This window comes from Pogonomyrmex barbatus, unplaced genomic scaffold (genome assembly GCF_055798465.1).
Source record: "Pogonomyrmex barbatus isolate J1 unplaced genomic scaffold, ASM5579846v1 scaffold13, whole genome shotgun sequence".
In the NCBI taxonomy this organism is placed as follows: Eukaryota; Metazoa; Arthropoda; class Insecta; order Hymenoptera; family Formicidae; genus Pogonomyrmex; species Pogonomyrmex barbatus.
The window spans coordinates 4061716-4080551 of NW_028297109.1; the positions used below are offsets into that span (position 1 = coordinate 4061716).

The following is an 18836-nucleotide window of genomic DNA, read 5'->3' on the forward strand; positions in this document are numbered from 1 at the left end:
TATATATTTTCTAAAGTAGCGGCGACATAGATGAAAGAAAAGGAGAGAAGAAATACAAAACCTTATCGTTTATCAATAATTGATGTTACATAAATTGAAGGCATTTAAAAAAAATATTAATTAGTTGATTAGTTGCAAATTTAAACTTGTAGAGGAAAAATCTTATTAAAGCTAGTAAATGCATAGTAAATGCATTTGAAATATGATCGAATTGAAATGTCAGGTGTGGAAAGCCGAAGCCGACGATTTGACAGGTCATCAAGGTACGACTCGATTAGTGGCGGTGAAAACTGTTAAAGAAGGCGCCTCTGATCGTGAAAAGGAAGACTTGGATCGAGAACTTGAAATCATGAAACAATTAGGCAGTCATCCGAACGTCGTAACACTTCTGGGTTGCTGCACGGAAGAAGGTAAGCAAGTTATACATATGTTTATGCTTTGCATTTGATCTTTTTTTGATAAAAACGTGATGCAAGATTTAAGGACAGCTACATCATATGATAAAAGATAAAAATTTTATGAATTTATGTTAAAAAACTGAAATACAATGAGCAATATAATTTTTTAGTTAACCTAACAAAAGATTTAAATTTTTTTAAATTAACGTAACAATTTTATTAAAAATTTCAATTGAAAATAAAATACTATCGATCGGAAAATGGGAACATATGTAGGATTAATAATATATTAATTCAACCACTAAAAAATTTCTGTCAAACGTAATTGTTGGTGACATCGTCGAACCGATCGTCATCTTATCATTTTCCAATTAAATTCCGAAAAATTACTTCCACCTCGATTCTTGCGTATGTTGCGCATCTGGCCGTACGGCCGTATAATCAACCGAAAGGGGAGATACACCATATGGCATCGACACGTACCGACGATGCGACACGCATCGCGCAATTTCCCGCGCGGAAACACATCCTCGCGCGGTCCCCATTTCGATTTGCATCGACGAGCAATCGGCCGTATGCACCTGCCGTACATGCCACAACTGCACTCGGTGAATCTTCCTCATTACCGTCGCTTATCCGCGACCTTGCACATCGCCGCCTGCGCTCGCGAGCCTTGGCAGCATAAACTTTATAAAAACCGATGGCGTTTTAAGTGCCGGCACTTCGACGTAGAATGCGCGGATCGCCGACATATAGTAATTAAGTAATCAAGTCCCGCCGAAGAGATATACCGCGTGTATGGATTGCGACTTCTCCAATCGGGACGCCGCCGCGATGCGTTCGCGATGCTCCCTCCACTAGTTGTCCTTGCGGTTTAATCGAAATTCACACGGACATTTAGTTCATTATACGGAGCGGCAATTTAGTTCATTATACAAATTATTAAAATTTTCGCGAAAAATATGCTATGTGTAATTAATATAATAATAACTGCAATAAATAACTTAATAATAAAATGATAAGTCTCTGTCGTGATCTCGTTCGACGACTTCATTTATTTGTTACGTGGACGAGTTAAACTTATAAACATCTTGAAAAAAATTTATTGCTTCTTTGAATCGTGTGTTTATATTAAAAGTTAATAATTTGCGTATGTAAAACGCATTTTATTTTGCGTATTTTATTGTTGCCAAATAATTCGTTTGCATGTTTTAAATGGTTGCATAAGAAGACAGATGTGGCAACTATAAACAGTCAGCGTGAAAATGTTTGTCTTTACCGTGATTGTGTTCGCTTGGATGATAAATTAGACAGTCATTATGATAATTGCTTGAGAATCGTTTTGTTTTGCACAAGAAGATTTATCCGTTTTATCGTGTTTTTATCTATGCCATAATAGATAATTACAGTTAATATGCATAAACTTGACAACTGCAAATTAAATCATTGTGTAAACAATTTATGTATTTTTCCTGCAACATTAATTCTTAAATTAAAATCGATTGTCTCAAAATCAGGTTTCATGAATGTAATAAGTTATCAATATTTTTAATCAGAATTAATTTTCCAGTTGATGCGACGCGCTTGTTTTTCATGAGAATCGCATAAGTTTGAACAAAAATATCGGTGATTGCATCTATTTGCAAACAAAAGTATGATCGATGAACGGTTCTCTGTTATTTTATCGTATCTTGATTGATTAAAAACCACATCATCCCGCTTCCACAATGTCGGATCGAATAATCGAAGGCGTTTGATGTACCGAGGCTTCATTATCGAAAGCGAGCGCGCAACGAATTGGCAAATAATTTCCTTGCGGATAAATGCTCCAGTGAGTTTTGAAGATCGATGTTTATCACAAAATTGTGAAAGGAAATTAATTACGTCTTTCCAGAACTTCAATAATATTCAAGAGATAAATAAGAAACGTACACAAATCTTCTATTTGCAGGAAATAATTTATGTTATGTTTAAAAGTTTAAACTCAAGTAATATAACAATCATTATTTCTGAAGTTTACAACGTAGCTTTATTATTTTTTATTTTTTATAGAAAATCCACAAATGAAAGGAGTATGCATCATTACAGATCGTAAATTAATTCATTTGCATTTTTTCATGGAATTTACGGTAGAGATCAAAAAAGTTCGAACAATTTTGTACGTGTCGAGATAAATCGCGAAGAGGTAGAGACCATTATACGTCTTTCTCTCCTTCTACATGCAATTCGATATCGTCATTCTCATCGTTCGTATAAATTTCCATAAGCATCCCCGCGAAGCACTTCTTCGCAGTACAATACGTTTATTAAGTCAGTATCCTCGAGACGATCGTTCCATTCGCAGATCGAAAGAAGTTGAATAAAAAAACAAGCAATGATACAATCTGGACAAGTGATCGATTTATTTAAGTATGATAATCCGCTTATTTCGATTAATGAAATTCCATACCTTTCATTTCCACCAATTAAAACGTTCAAAATACAAGCTACATTAATGATCTCATTTCAGCAAAATTTATAATTTAATAAATATAATTTTTTTAATAAGCCTTTATATAATTATAAATCGATTTCTACGTTTTACAAGAAGTAAAAATCTTTTCTTTATAAGAATAGAAATCATTAATAAAACTTGATAAAACGATATAATTGACAATTTTGAAAACAGCAATCGTTTTCGTTAGTAATTTCTGTTTCAAAAAAAACGAAGTGAACATAATCAAGCTAATCGATAATCATGGGAAAAGATCATTTGCGAAAAAAAATAGGCGAAAAATAAACTCGACGAGGAGAGATATTCGTTTGGTAGGCATACAATCATAACGGTGAAATGTTCGTGGGTGCAGTAAAGGTCAAGATGATTGCTGTGGCAAATCGCGGACTTTAGAGGTGTGTCTGCAACTTTCGGCGTCGCTGACGCATCTTAGGGAGTGGGTCCCAAAGGATCCTCTCTGCAGCCCTCGTACAATAAGGAACGCGAAAAGTTCCTGGCCGTCCAGAAACACGAGACGAGCCACTGTATAAAATTTACGACATTTAAATTTCGACCCCACCGCATTTATCGTTTGCGGCCACGTCCGAATTTCTTTCCGACGACGTTCGTCAAAGGAAAGCCTTTTGACCGTTTTACGATCGACGCTCAGACGAGAATAAACTTCACGTTGAACGCCGTCGTATTCCAACCGCCAAGAAAATTATTAGCAGTTAAGGAACCAAACAATAATATTACAGTTTCGATAAATTTTTATATTCCTAATATATTAAGCAAAAACAGAAATTAATTTTGTCAATTATAGAAAAATAAAAATAATTAAGTAATAATATTTTCAACGTGCACATTAAATTTACATATCGGTTGATGAAGACATCACGAATACGTTAAATTTTTTATCACGAAACGATTTCCTCTCCGTCCAAAAAACTACCGTTCAATAAAATGATGAGTCTCTTATATTTGACTATCGCTTGCTTTTTTTCTTTTTTCTCCTAATCAAGCTTATTTATCTGCATTTACGATGGCACGTATAAAATAGAAGCGACATTAAAGAGCAGAATTCTTTAAAACATACAAACTTGAGAAGTATCTTCTTTTCGACACGAGCTTTTCATGCAAATAAATGTCCTGAGAATTTTAAAAGACCGATAGCATGTTTGTGGACTTTTGCTTCATGATAAAACTGAGCGCTTTATTCAACAAGTTTTTTTTTTATATTTCGCGGTATCTTTGTCTGATGAACGGATTGTGTTAAAATTCAATAGAATTAATTACGCGTCGTTATATTACTTTGCGATTTAAGCAGCGTCGATTTGCGTCAAAGTTCTCAATGCCATCGCGTTTGCAATTTTGTTTATAAACATCCGCCTTCGAATAATTTGCATACGTAAAATTAAAGAGATTCGAAAGAATGTCGCAACTTGTTCCAACGCGTCGACGGAATATATTTTCGTGCCTTTCTTGCCCGTATCGTCGTTTCGTTGTTTCGCGAATATATTTCTATCAGTATTACATTTGCAAAATATGATCTACGTGAATATGAAACGTGCACGATATCCCAGCCCACGTATCGTCGTTGCGCATTCGTATTGCTTTGCATTCGTCACGACTATTGTATTCGTGCGCGTGCCATATCGATCGATACATAGGCGCGGATCCGCGATTTTTGCAATGAGAGACTTGCAGCACGGAGTTGACGCGAAATTCAACGCGCGTATTCGACAATGGAGCCTCGATATATCATGTGTCAACGAGAGAATAACGGGCATTGCTCGTGGAAAGGAAACATTTTCTTTCTATGCACCGATTGTAACAACTTATTTTTAATCGCTTATTTTCTTTCTTTATGACTTGCAGACAAAGTATATATAAATATTTAAAATCAGATTTTTATTATTAATTAGTTAGTTGCGCGAGCGAAAGGAAAGTGGTAATGAGAAAATTATTTAATTTTTAAAATAATCTTGCATATAAAATAATATTTTCTTTCTATTTTTTCAATAAATTATTGATTATTATGAAACTAGAGAAGTTAAAATATAACAGACAATCTTTTTATTTACTTTTAAATCAATCGAAATTTATCAGATTTAATTAAAGTTTTTCGATGTGAATTAATGTTTGTATATCGATGTGTATAATACATTATTAATTATGATACAGCGTACTCTATATGTGATTAAACTGCTAATGCACATTGATAACGCATGACTTAATGCGATTGAAATAAACATTGTAAGTATTAAACATCTCGTTTAATTTACATTGAGAAATGTATTAACGCTATGCTACTTGGCGCATACGCTACTTGGCGAACCAGAATTATTAGAGAGGATAGTAATATCAACCTAATACGAGAATTACAATTCGTTGCGCCGACAAAAGTAGTTCCATAAGTTACAATCAAGCGAGTATTACCAAGGATTCTTCCAAGGGTGCGTCACTTAAATTATTTCAAATCGTGAATATTTCACACCGTGAAATATTTCTCCAACAATCTCAGCATGTGTTCCTCTAATCGCCTACTTCTTTTTATCTATTACTGATTATAATTACAGTAATGTTGCAATTAAATATAATATGTAATTAAATAAATTGCGTAAAATATAATGCTATCAAAGAAATAATTTAAACATTAAAATGTTTTCTTATAATATCCAGTGAATAAGGCTAATAATTAACATTAATAATGGAAATAATTATTAGTAATTAATTTATCTTATTGAATATGTAAAATATGTTAATATTTAAATGAATTATTACTTTAATAATTATATATTTTTATAATAGAAATTTTTATATATGTATATATGTATATATATATATATATATGTGTGTGTGTGTGTGTGTGTGTGTGTGTGTGTGTATATATATATATATATATATATATATATATTTTTTTTTTGCAAATAAGGCTCGATTTGCATTTCTTTTGATTACACTGCAAAAACAATTCGATCAACCTTGGAAAGCGTTATCGACGCCGAGAACAATACCATTTTTGTTTACGCACGCGATATTTTTTATTTAAGTGCATTTTTATCTTATATTTTTGATTGAAGCGCAGTAAAGTAAGCAGTGCCTTGAATGATAAATCACCATTGAAGCAAATTCCATATACATGACGTATCTTATAATACTACACATTTATTATCCCTTAAAAAAATCGCATTACTCATTTGAATCGTGAATTGATGAATAAGAATTATTCTTCGTTGATTGAGTTTCCCTTACTCGAAATGCAGGGCCGATACGCTCCAGTTTCCATTCTTCCATAAATAAATATAAAGGATTCAGCGAATGATTTTCTCTGATTGCAGAGCCTCATTATCTCATACTGGAGTACGTCATGTATGGCAAGCTACTCGCGTATCTGCGTGATCACCGTACCAGGCAGTACTTTTACAACTTCAGCGAGGATTCAGCAGCCTTGACATCTAGGGATCTCACGGTTTTCGGATATTGCGTGGCCAGAGGCATGGAGTATCTTGCATCGAAAAAGGTATGAATATTTAGGACATTGGTTCGCGGGGAACATTGAAGTTAATCAAGATTCAACTATCCTTTCTTAAAGACGCAATTTGAGAAAGAGAAGTTAAATGTCAGTTGACCTTAATGTTCGTGAGAAAGATCGACAAGCTTTCTTTTTAACGTTTATATTTCATACTTCTAGGCAAAATAAGGTTTATTTTTCATACATTTGCACAGAATATATAACATTTACTTTTGCTTTCTCTTCCGACTTCTTTTCGATGCATTATCGAATTCCATCGAAAAAGAGTTTAGATTACTTAAATCCTAATATATAACATGGTATTAACTTTTTTCTTTATTACTAAATTCTTTAGTACTAAAATTTTTAAACTAAAAATCCATAGATATCAATATAACTAATTGTCGTTCGCCGAAGAGATAAACTCAAAGAAAAAACTCAGTATACAATAAAAATAATGAAATTTTATATATTATCGTCGCGCGATATATCTTGATAAAGTCCTCGACAAAACCAAGATCACGAAATGTAATAGCGCGTGCTAATTAATTTTTCTTTATTGCACATGGCTTATTTATGAACAGAAGGTCTTCCAGGTTTCTCGACGTAGATAATTGTCGTTCCGTCGCAGGAGAAAAAGTAGCCTCAAGCTCGAAGCCGCTTGGCGGTTCGTTTCTCGCAATTTTCCTTCTTTCTTTCTTTCTTTCTTTACGTTACATACCGCCGACAGAACAGGATGGTGGGACCGGCAAACAGGAGAGGAAAGGAATCGCGATAAATTTCGGCGCGACACCTCGACGATCGATATGCACCATGGCCGTTTAAAATGTTTAGGTAGAATCTCCCTCGTTAATCTCTCCACAATTGAAGAACCCTCTTTGCTTTAAGTATTATCCAACCGATTAATCGTTTGACATACCTAAAATATTTGTTAAAAATATGGAATTAGATATGGAAAATTTCTAATGCATTCAAAGGAAACATTTAAATATATTAGGGGGAATTAATAATTTGATAATTGCAGATGAATAAAAGATTATTGAATAGCTTTAATGGTTATAATAAAGAGCATAATACATGTAATAAATATTTAAAAAAATAATACATTTATTATTTATTCATTTATTAATTTATGTTATTTATGTTATTTAGAATTATTTATACAGAGTTATTAATTTTTTTATTTAAATTTATAAATGGATGTATCATAATAAATGCATAGTTTCTTAAAATTATTATTCCTAATGATTGAAAATACGTTTAACAATTTTTATGGTCAATTATTTCTGTCTTAAGAAACATGGTGAATAATTTTTTGCGCAATTTAAAACATAAAGACGCAAAATTGTAGTTGCATAATGTTGCGAATGTAAGAATTAATGCACATCTATACTCATCTTCGTAGTTGAATTGCTTTGCGTACGATTTTAATATTTCTCCTTTATGATCGCGGAAAAAATAATTTTTTGTAAAACACTTATGGTTTTAATACCTCCATAATATCTAATGTAATTTTCTTACCAGAAAAAGGTCGGTTTTTTTAATGACAAATTACAATAAATCCCACCTTTATCCCTCTATGAAGATGGACTTAACAAATTCATCGTTAACTTTTTATGTACTTTGAAAACATTGAATATGAGAGTCTTTCGAGGACATATGACATCATGGAAGGTCGCAGGGAGCATCGACTGCACGACAAATAATTCGTTAATGATGTTTAAACTCAAACATTTTCGCACAATCGTAAAGCTTCCACCGCATTCTCTCGCATTCGCCGAAGGATCATTTCTGCCTGGAGATCTGTGTCACTAGGCAAAGATTGAATTTTATTTCTCAAAAGAACGAGCTCGAGGATACTCTAATGTTTTTTCATCTGATCTGAGAAAAATAAATAATCCTTGATGATGTTTCTACAATCTACGTAATCTGGATTGTTTTGTGATTTGCATTTTATCGTAAAAATGGAACAAAAAATTTTATATTATTTGTATGCCAGAAGAAAAACATTTAAAATTCTTAAATTATAAAGAATTTGTTGTATTTCCGTCGGAAAAGTAATTTTATTTTCAATTTTTACACATGAATATTAATATTACATTGAATAATTTTTAATTTTAAACTTTTATGTGATCGTTATTAACAAAGACATAAAATATTTAAAAAAAATATATATATTTAGTATATATTTGTTTCTGTTTACACGTAGACGATTTAGTTTTATTATGAAATTCTTAGATATAGTAAACGATCAACTGGTTTTCGATAATATATTCAGGGTCGTAATACGCAGCTGCAATAAACAAAAATTAACATAACGTCGACATTGAATGTTTGCCATGATATAAGTATCCCGACGCGAACCGGTCGATCCGAAAAATCTCGCTAACGTTTTATACAAACAGTCGAGACGAAAGTTCGCAATCGACGTGCCAATTTATTCCATTCAATGCGCATCATCGATTAAAACAGGAATAATTCGCGAACGATGGAATAAATTTTTTTTTTTTTTCGTTTTAGTATTCTCGTTTAGAACGGCTCGTATTCTCTTGTCACGGAAAGGAAAAGGAAAATTTGCACATATCCGCGGAAGAGCGCTATTCTAAGCCATTCTAAGGAGGATACACCTGGCGATTAATAGACTATTAGGGAAACAAAGAGCCCGAAGTCTCGAGCCCGCGAGCGCTCGATCGTCCCCGTCGAATTACCAGTTTCCGTCTGTGTAATAACTTCCAGGAAACGGCGCAGCAAAAATTATTCTCTCGAGTTAATAGACAATTACGTAGCTCCGCGGGCTAAATGATAGTGCACGCGTGCCGTACCAGCTGCGAATACGCGTGGATGCATTCTAGATGCGCCTCTGCATTCAAGCAGAATTCAACGGCAGGCGCAGCTGATGCGCCCGGTGTTTCGTAACGTCGTATTTACATCATCTAGTCTCGTATGCGTACAATAATCATCATCCCGGTTTCTCGTTGTGGCTTACGGAATCGTTCGACGGAGCTTCGTTTGACCGAAACGATGATGGTTAAGCTAAATTTAATTAATAATAATAGCGAAATTATAAATGGCGCAAGATATGCAGATACGCAAATACCGTGATCTTCAAATCGAGCCGTATATTTCATCTTTTTGCATTTGAATTGTCTCTCTTATTTTTTTGATGACTAAGCAAACCGTGCAGATATTTCTTTTACCTGTCATTGTTCATTAAGACCAGACGAAATTTATGTTCCCGTTTATTTATTCTTCCTAAAGATCCACGCTCTCTGGTGGTTGAGCATACATTAGCGGATTTATATTGCTAGATTTATCGGGTCTACCGACGAGCACTCATGTCGCTGAAACAATATTTGCTTTCGCACAGAACCCGCACTGGTTCTTCTTTCCACAACGTTTCTACCACGAATCCCGTTTTGTCGCATGCGAGTTCGGATTCAAGGCTGAATTTTTCTCGAGACGACTCGAGCTGCATCGAACTCGTACCTAATACCGTGTAATTTCTCGTCATGCAAGCAGGCCGTAAGCAATCGTACACGTAATGGAACATGCACCTCTCGAGGGCCGGTCGTTCATCGGTTTTTCTCTCTGTTTCTACGTAGATCATCCACCGCGACCTCGCCGCCAGAAACGTCCTCGTGGATCACAACAAGCTGTGCAAGATCGCCGATTTCGGTATGTCGAGGTTCGCCAACGAGGACGGCGAGGTGATCGAGACCAGACACGGCAGAAATGCCTTACCCATCCGATGGATGGCCCCTGAATCATTGATTTACTCCCTGTTCACGACAAAGACCGACGTCTGGAGCTTTGGAATTCTAATGTGGGAGATCGTCACTTTAGGTAGGTGCCTTCATCATTTGTTTCAAACGATGACTTGTTTAGTTTTGCTGGAATAAATATAACTTTTTTATTTTTAAAGCTTTTTAAAATTAAAATAAAAAAAAGTGAGAGAATCTCTTTATACTTATTAAATTACTTTACTTGATTAAATTAATTTTGATGAATTAAAAAGAAAAAAAAAATTTGTAAAATATTTTTAATATGTTATTAAAATTTTAGAACGATTTCTTGATTCTATGATTTTTTTCATTCAATCAAAAAACTTTAATGCAACAACGGGTACAAAGATAACCGAATGTTTACCAAGAAAAGAAAATCCATTTTGTATCTTGTTAAAGCACTGTACGCTAATCAATGGACCGATACGGTAGCTTCTTACCGCAACTTATTGTGCCGACATCCTATCGTAATAATTGTACCATCTTATGCTCTCTATTCAGGTTCAACACCGTACCCGGATATGACGGCACGGGAAGTCATGCGGAACGTGCACAACGGTTATCGGCTGGAGAGGCCTTCGCACTGTCGAAGCGAGCTCTTCAGGGTGATATCCCGATGCTGGCACGCCGATCCCGACCGCAGGCCGGAATTCCAAATCCTACGGAGAGATCTCGCTCAACTGCTGGAGGACAACATGAACGGTCACTACGTGGATCTTGAAAGCTTCGCTTCGGAGTGCACCGACTGAAACTCCAGCGGAAGAATCTTTAGATTCATCCTCGACTGCATCGGGCAATCAATTCCGTGGAAAGACTCGTGTTCGGCTCGCGATGGAGCTACCCGAGCAGGGAGATTTTTTTTGGATATGAAAGCGATATGATCGTCGAAAGCGACTTTTCCCATCGATCCCGAAAACGAAAGCAAAAGTAGAAGACATTAATTACAATTATTCCAAAAGAATCAAATTCTGTAAATTCTAGGCTTACAACCTTATTGATTTTGACCTCCAAATTCGTTGGAATTTTGTATGATGTGTATGGTTAAAGCACAAAATACGTCAATTTATGGGACAATGGAGAAATGTTAAATTGAAATGAAATTTGCCAACGTAAAAATCACAATCCGTCCATTCAAATTCGTCCAGTAAATTTGCGTGAATCTTGATATTGCTATGCAATAACAAAGTATAATGATGAAACGAAAGATATTGGGATATTAATTACGCAAATACATATACTCTCGGCAACATCGCAGTACTTAATGAATTGATTTTTATTATTGCGATTTTCATCTTTCTTTGCGCAGGAAATACGCAGGACGCAGAACACAGGAACGCTGTAACGCGCGCGATGCTATGATAAATAATAAAAAAAAAATTAAAAAAATTATATAAGCACGATATTAAAGCGCAATAAGAATTTATAAAGTCCGCAAAATATAAGTATTTCTTCTAGAATAGAATTATTTGATAAGTAGCATTTTTATAATTTAGCTCTACATGATGTAACATTCGTTGAATCTTCGATATTTTGTTTTATTAATGTTTTATTATTTATAAACTGAGATTGTATGCATTTGGTAATGACTGTGCACATTGACGATTCACGCATTTTGAAAGCCTGTTGCGTAATATATTCTACGTAAATTATTCTGTTTATTTTAGTTTTATTAGAAAGTCATTCGGATATTAATCCGTCGAAAAAAATAGCGGACATTATTATTTTTTATAGAAAGTCTTGCCGTAAATTTTTGATATTTATTATTTCGATTTATTATTTCGAAGCGATTCTTTTCAAAGTTCATAAAAAGAATGCAGTTTGCAGAAAGACTTAGTTCTCCATGTTAAACTTGGAAGACATAACGAGACTCAGCTCTGCGTCGCTACTTGTACATATTGTGTCCCTTGCGTAATAATATGTGTGTGTGTGTGTGTGTGTGTGTGTGTGTGTGTGTGTGTGTGTGTGTGTGTGTGTGTGTGTGTGTGTGTGTGTGTGTGTGTGTGTGTGTGTGTGTGTGTGTGTGTGTGTGTGTGTGTGTGTGTGTGTGGTAATACATATATAAGTATAACGATAAATATATTCGCCGGAAATCAAAAAGAGATGCCCTATTCTCCGAATTGCATTACCCGCCCCATAATACTGTAACAATAATTCTCACTATTAATTATCGTTAGGTACATGTATTCCATGTTTCCAATCGCGTCTGACGCGTTATTCTTAATCATTCTAGTCTTTCGCGACGCGTTTTGGGGCAGCGATCGGTATCAATTATATCGCACGCTATATTTTCCTTTTTATATCTTCGCTTCGATGAGGGTTACGAAAATTGCGATATTAGCGACAATACATAATATATTGCGGTCGCTTTAAAAAAACCGATTAAAGCCCCGCTGTCAGTTGATTATTGTATTAAGTATTTTTATCTTGCTATTTTTCCTGCGACATCGTTTCCGTTCTTTGATGCGATTTGTCTGTAGTTGTCATCATCCGAGATATCACTCTTAGGTATATTGCATTTTGCGCGTTACTATCGCGAAAAAAATATAGTTGCGATCAACTCTGTATGTAGACTCGATTGTATTAAGAACTTTTGTCAGTAAAAGTTGTAAAAAACATTCAATCGTTTATGCATTTCATCGATTAGATTGCATCTGCGTAAGAATTGATATAATGCGCATTAATTTGTTTTCTTAAATTTGGCAAAGGTATGATGTAAATCATCGTGCACTCATACGACAATATATTTGGATTGGCACTTTCTTTTTGTAAAATATTTAAAGTAGATAGGAAAGAAATGATTCCGGAAAGAAATGACGGCATGAATTATGGCGAAATTATCGCATTACACATTGATTATCTTAACGCGAAAGATTCTATACTATTGTATGATATGTTGCAAAACGTAATTTTGTTTGTTACCTACTTACCTTGGGGTAAAATTATCATAAGTCACTTTTATACATATTTGTACAATATTTGTACATATTTTTATACAAAGAATTTTTATGAATAATCTTTTCGATTGTCAAAAGATTTACAGAAGCAGTAAGACAAAATAAGTATCTATGCATAGTTTGTCTTATTTGGAATAATTTTATTTGCAAGCAGAAATGTCTTAAAATACTTTTCAATAGAATTATTGCCAATTGTTTCTATCAAAGTACAAAGTTTTTATTTATTTAACTATGTGTTAGGTAAAGCATATTGTATGGCAATATGTTTCTTCGTCTTGCAAAATTATTTCAAAAAATATGGAATATATGAATATACAAATATCTACTACTCATATTCAAAGTTTTTTTTACTAAAAAATAAAATTTTTGAATATAATTGAAATAATAACGCGGTATGCAAATACATCCGGCGCGTTTTGTCAAAGTCGGCAGTCTAAAAGGAGGTGGACAACAGAGATTTACATATGCCACCGTTGCACTCAAGAGAAGGAAGAGGAGGCAAGGTTGAAGGAATCGGATTCCCGACTGGGATATCAATTTAGCGATCGCAGTTTTCCAATTCAAAGGTGCGAAGGAAATAGCTTAATAAAATTAATTAAGACCTCTTCATCGCCATGGCGACTTTACGCGAACGTAACAAAGTCATTCTTGTATCGCTTCAGTTTTTTTATCGTAATTGAAGTATTAAAAAAAAATATGTACATAAGTAATAACGATATTTTAAGACAAATTTTTGGAATCTTTTATTTTTTGTCTTGTATTTCACAGAAAAGAAAGATTTTTAAATGATTGCGACTAATATATTTTATATTTTAGGGCTGAAGAAATTAATAACAAAAAATTAGCATCAATAGCTGCATATTATCATTACGTAAAACATGTTTGCTATAAAAATTCATTTTTTTAAATAATTGTGCAATTAATTTTTACAATTAATTTCTTATTGTATAAATTATAACCCGATTTTTATGTAATAGCGGCCTTGATTCTCGGATTCGTGCCTCAAAGTCATAAGTATCGGCTTACTCTCAGCATCCATGATAGGATATCCATAGAAGCGAGCGCACTTATCCATGCAGTTGTCTTCACTCTTCGAAGCTTGGAATAAATATAACATGGATCTGACGCTGCGGATCATTATCGTAAATTGGATCGCATTCCTGAAATCTTAGGAAATAATCGTAAAATGTCACGGGCTTGTTTATGGCGATAGATTCTCTTACATTCAATGACGAAGCGACGAATTTGATTATCTCACGAATGTGATATTGAGCTTCGATTAAATCAATAGTTTTTTAAACGTGAAAGAGAAATTCTCAGACATAAAAATTAAAAAATATAGTGACAGAGAAAACAATTGTCGCTTTATTAATAAAAAGCTTATTTATAGCATTTTATAAACTTAATTCTATCGAGGTTTTTAGTTCAAGGCGTAATTTGCATATTTATTTCTAATTTTTCAAATACGAAGAGAAAAAAAATGTAATGGGAGAGAGAGAGAGAGAGAAAGAGAGAGAGAGAGAGGGAGAGAGAGAGAGAGAGAGGGAGAAAGGGAGAGGGGAAGAGAGAGAGAAGGGGGGAAGAGAGAGAGAGAGATTAAAGTGGGAAAGATTCAATTATTTTAGTCACGTGTTCGTGATATTGCATTTCACTGCATATCACGGAAGTAAAATGAGAACCTTACTGATCTTTCCAGATGATACGTCATATATTTCTATAATCAGTACATTGACTGATGATAATATCTTTTAAATGAAGAAAATAATCATTTTTATAATCACATTTTTATCATACACTTTCGAAAGTTCAGTTAGAAGGTGCTTACATCGTCGACATCGATCGACGTGCGAAATGATCGATCTTCTAGAGACATGATGATATCCATAAATTACAATTACATGAGACTCTTCTTGTGTCTTGCTTATATCATTCTACATGGGTTTGTTAATTTTACAATAAAAATCGACAAAACTGCTTCATTAATTTTCCATTATAACAAAAATTTATTCAGAAGCAAACACGCACGAGAGATTTCCGTTCAAATTAAATAATTATAGCATCTGAAAAAAATTTTTTTATGTGCCTTTGATTTTATTTTAATATTTTTTTTTCTTCTATTTCTCATATTATAATTTCTTATTTTCATATCCGTAACTAGTCCGTGCTAGCTTTCTCCATTTTCCAATCGATCTCTGATCTTCAAGTCTTTCGCGATCGTCTCGAACTACGATAAACCATTAGGGTCACGCTCAATTTCATCGGGGTTACGGTGTATGCGTGTAACGATAGTAAAAATGCCAACGTCCTATCTTTAGCGAAAGACTTTCGCCGCAGAATCTTCCAAGAGCTTTACAATCATAACCCTCGCACGCTCCTTTCTAATCCGTAGGAGTTCAGAATTGAAGTACGATCAGAGGAAGACCCGGGAACGACCCCACGTTCCACTTTCATTCATAACGCCACCCAATGTTCCACCTTAATTTTTTTATTGATATTTTTCCCAAAGATGCCTATCATCGTAATCTTTTAGAAATCGAGCGTTAAGAAAGCTATATACGGCTTCTCCATGCTGATTCACAGCTTCCTTCTTTTCCCGCAGGTCGTTAGAATATTTAGATATTCAGGGTACTGGAATACGAGATTAGACTATAAAGATGAGTTGCTCCGTCATTCCACTTCATATTCCAGTTCATAAACATAAACGTGTTTCGTCTTGAAATCATCTGCAGGTATTTTGAAAAGCTGAGGACAAATGTAATGGAATGAAATATTTTTATGCACAAAATAGATAATTAAATCACATTACATTTGAAATCATGAATTTCTTTTCTCAGTTACTTTATTATTAACGATTGCATAACGTTTTGCGGGACAATTATTTTCATAATGTATCCTTATGCGTAACATCTGTCGGAAATGTGCGATCCATCGTGCGTTCCAATCAGCGTAATTTTGCGAATGTGCTGATTCGTAAGACGCGACCCACATTTTCTGTTGCTCTTCTGTCCGGCAGCGTTTCACCTGTCCGTGATTCGGACGCAAATCCGGAAAGGGAAGAATGATACGATCAAGCTTGAAGAGATCATAAAAGTGACTAAAAAATGAGAGTAAACCTGTTTCCAAAACCAGTGCCGCGTGAGAATTGTCACTCATTTGAAATGTCCCGTTTCGAGAAAGAAACAAATTATCAAATAAATTATCTTTAAAATATAAAATATAAAATAAAACTACACAAATGTGACTTTTTAAGAATTATAATAAATAACATTTTTTAAAGAAAAATTTGCTATGAAATATCCCAGAGAAAAATTCTATAGAACAGAGAAAACTCTGTTTCGTTTCTCGATAGTTTTCCTTTCACTTTTAGCATCCGAATTTACATTCTCACGGTTTATTCTGTTCATTCCTAAATGGTAACATTGTTAGATCATGTTGTTAAGGATCAGAAGATTCGCCGCGGACACGTGTATCAATCATCTGTCCGTCGATCACTTTATAAAGTGACAAGAAAAGCCGTTAGAGACATTTATAATGAAATAAAGGGTTATCAGGGCTATCTGTAACTCTTTAATTAACTTTAAATAGTATTATAATGATGCAAAAATTTTATTAATATCGATACTAAGTTATAATATTTATTTTGCAAATTTTAGGATCTTGTCGCTCATTTCTTTTTTTAAGATCAAATTACTATGTTTTTATGCGATTAATTTCATTCTCTCGTGAAAGTATAGTAACAGTTTGATTGTTAACAGTATGGCATAGTAACGATCTTGAATCTACGTCGCTGACGATGAAGCACTCTTGAAGGCCCAGTTTCCCAGAACGAATGTCCTTTATTATCCATAATATTCATCCTCTCACGAAAGTAGGCTAGTGATAATTCTTAATATCAGGAAATTAGCCGCACGCTTTATTCACGACTTCTCTGAAACAATTTAAACTGCGCACCAGGAGATGAACGCATTCTAACGATGGCATGCGTATCTTACGCCGTGGTGGTAACGTTAGCACATTGAAGACAGTAAGTACTACCTATCATACATCGAAATACCATTTGAGCGTAGCATAAAACCGTCGCTTTCACCCCTTCCACCGTCATCAAACAGCTGTTATTAGAAACGAAGTGCGGAATTCGACGGGGAAACCGAAAGAATTTCGAGCTAAAGCTGTGGCAAATTTCGGGTGTAGCGTCGTTTCGACGAAGAAGAAAGTCATTGACATAAAAGACTTAGATGTTTATCCCAATTATTTTAACACAGGTTGCTTGCCAGACGAAAACAAAAACATAACTTCCAAAAATTCTTATTTCTAAATACTGAATAAAGTTTTTTAGTAGTAATATTTATAACAGTAATTGTTAAAAAATAATATTTAGAACAGGAATGTTATAAAATAAATATTAAAAAATAGAAATACATAGGAAATATATTTATAACAAAAAAATTTTAATTTGGAAGAGAAATAAATTTAAAATGCCGAATCGTAAGATAAAATATATCGCGTAAATAATTTTTAAATGATACACTTAATAATGTTTAAATTTTATATATAACATATACTTAAATTTTATTTCAGATGTCTCAGCAAAAAAGTTAGATTTTACAAAAATGAGAGAATTTAGAAACTTGTATAAAAAATGATCTAATGACAATTATAATGAATATAAAATATAATTAATGTGAGAAAGTTTCATGCGACTCATGTTCATGTTAACGCAATCTTATCGCGATTTTAATATGTCTCATGTTGTAGCGGACGCAAACATTGCCGCATATGCAAAATAACACTTTCCATTTACGCCATTTACGTTTTCACGGGTATTACATAGATCGCTTAATATTACAACGCTTGATGCACTTTCAAAGTAATTTTATGTGATTTGATCTAAGGTGAGAAAGTTCGCGATTGCAAACCGCGATATTTCTAATGACAAATGCGGTATTATACAATTCTTAATATAAATCTTATTTGCAAAATTATATATATAATTTTATAAGTGACATGGTTAATGTATAATTGATTTTAAGTTACATACTCGTTTAAGCAGTTTCTTGTCACAAAGAGTATGTCAAGAGTAATAAAGCATGTGATCGATATCCCTTCATATAGAAAATATCAAACACGAAATTAGGTAACTTTCTCTAAACAATCATATACTGTTAATCACGTTATCGAGAGTAAGAGACGTAAAGTGGCAATTATAGAGAAAATAACTATATCCGTTAATTCATTGTGGTACTTACTTATATCGATTAAGTTCTTTTGACGATACGCTATTTTTTAAACGAGACAAGTATCTCAAGTAGCTAGCCAAGCGTGATATTTTATAACAAAAACATGCTTTCGAAAGCGCTCAAGTTGAATCACGCGTGACAATTCAAATAGCCCTCGACTAACAAGTAAAAATATCTACATTATACATTTTCCTTCATCTAACGCAATTTTAATATTTCTCAAAATAATTTTCAGGGGAATTTTATTTATTATATCATTTTACAAAATTTAAGTTTTAATTGAATTAATTAAATATAAAAATATTTTTAAAAATATATTGGAATATTTTAATTCTAATATATGGATTAAAGAAAGATCGCCCAAAATTAATGAAAAAAATCTAGACTTTCCTATAAACATATAGGTTATTGAAGACATTTTGTCCGTAGATCTGTCACCTGCTTCACGTATGCGATAAAAAGATCGCCATGATCGATG

General features: G+C 33.7%; 1 protein-coding gene across 2 annotated transcripts in view; it reads left to right on the plus strand.

The window, feature by feature from the left end:
- The window catches only part of LOC105422001 (uncharacterized), a 164802-nt gene extending 152020 nt beyond the window's left edge, over window positions 1-12782 (plus strand). For both annotated transcript variants that reach the window (XM_089072119.1, XM_011631204.3), the window contains 4 exons: window positions 224-410; window positions 6213-6394; window positions 9988-10228; window positions 10669-12782. In XM_089072119.1, the coding sequence (XP_088928245.1) occupies window positions 224-410; window positions 6213-6394; window positions 9988-10228; window positions 10669-10916 (858 nt within the window). In that variant the 3' untranslated portion in view covers window positions 10917-12782. The remainder of the gene's footprint in view (window positions 1-223; window positions 411-6212; window positions 6395-9987; window positions 10229-10668) is intronic.
- Window positions 12783-18836: the final 6054 nt, after the last annotated feature.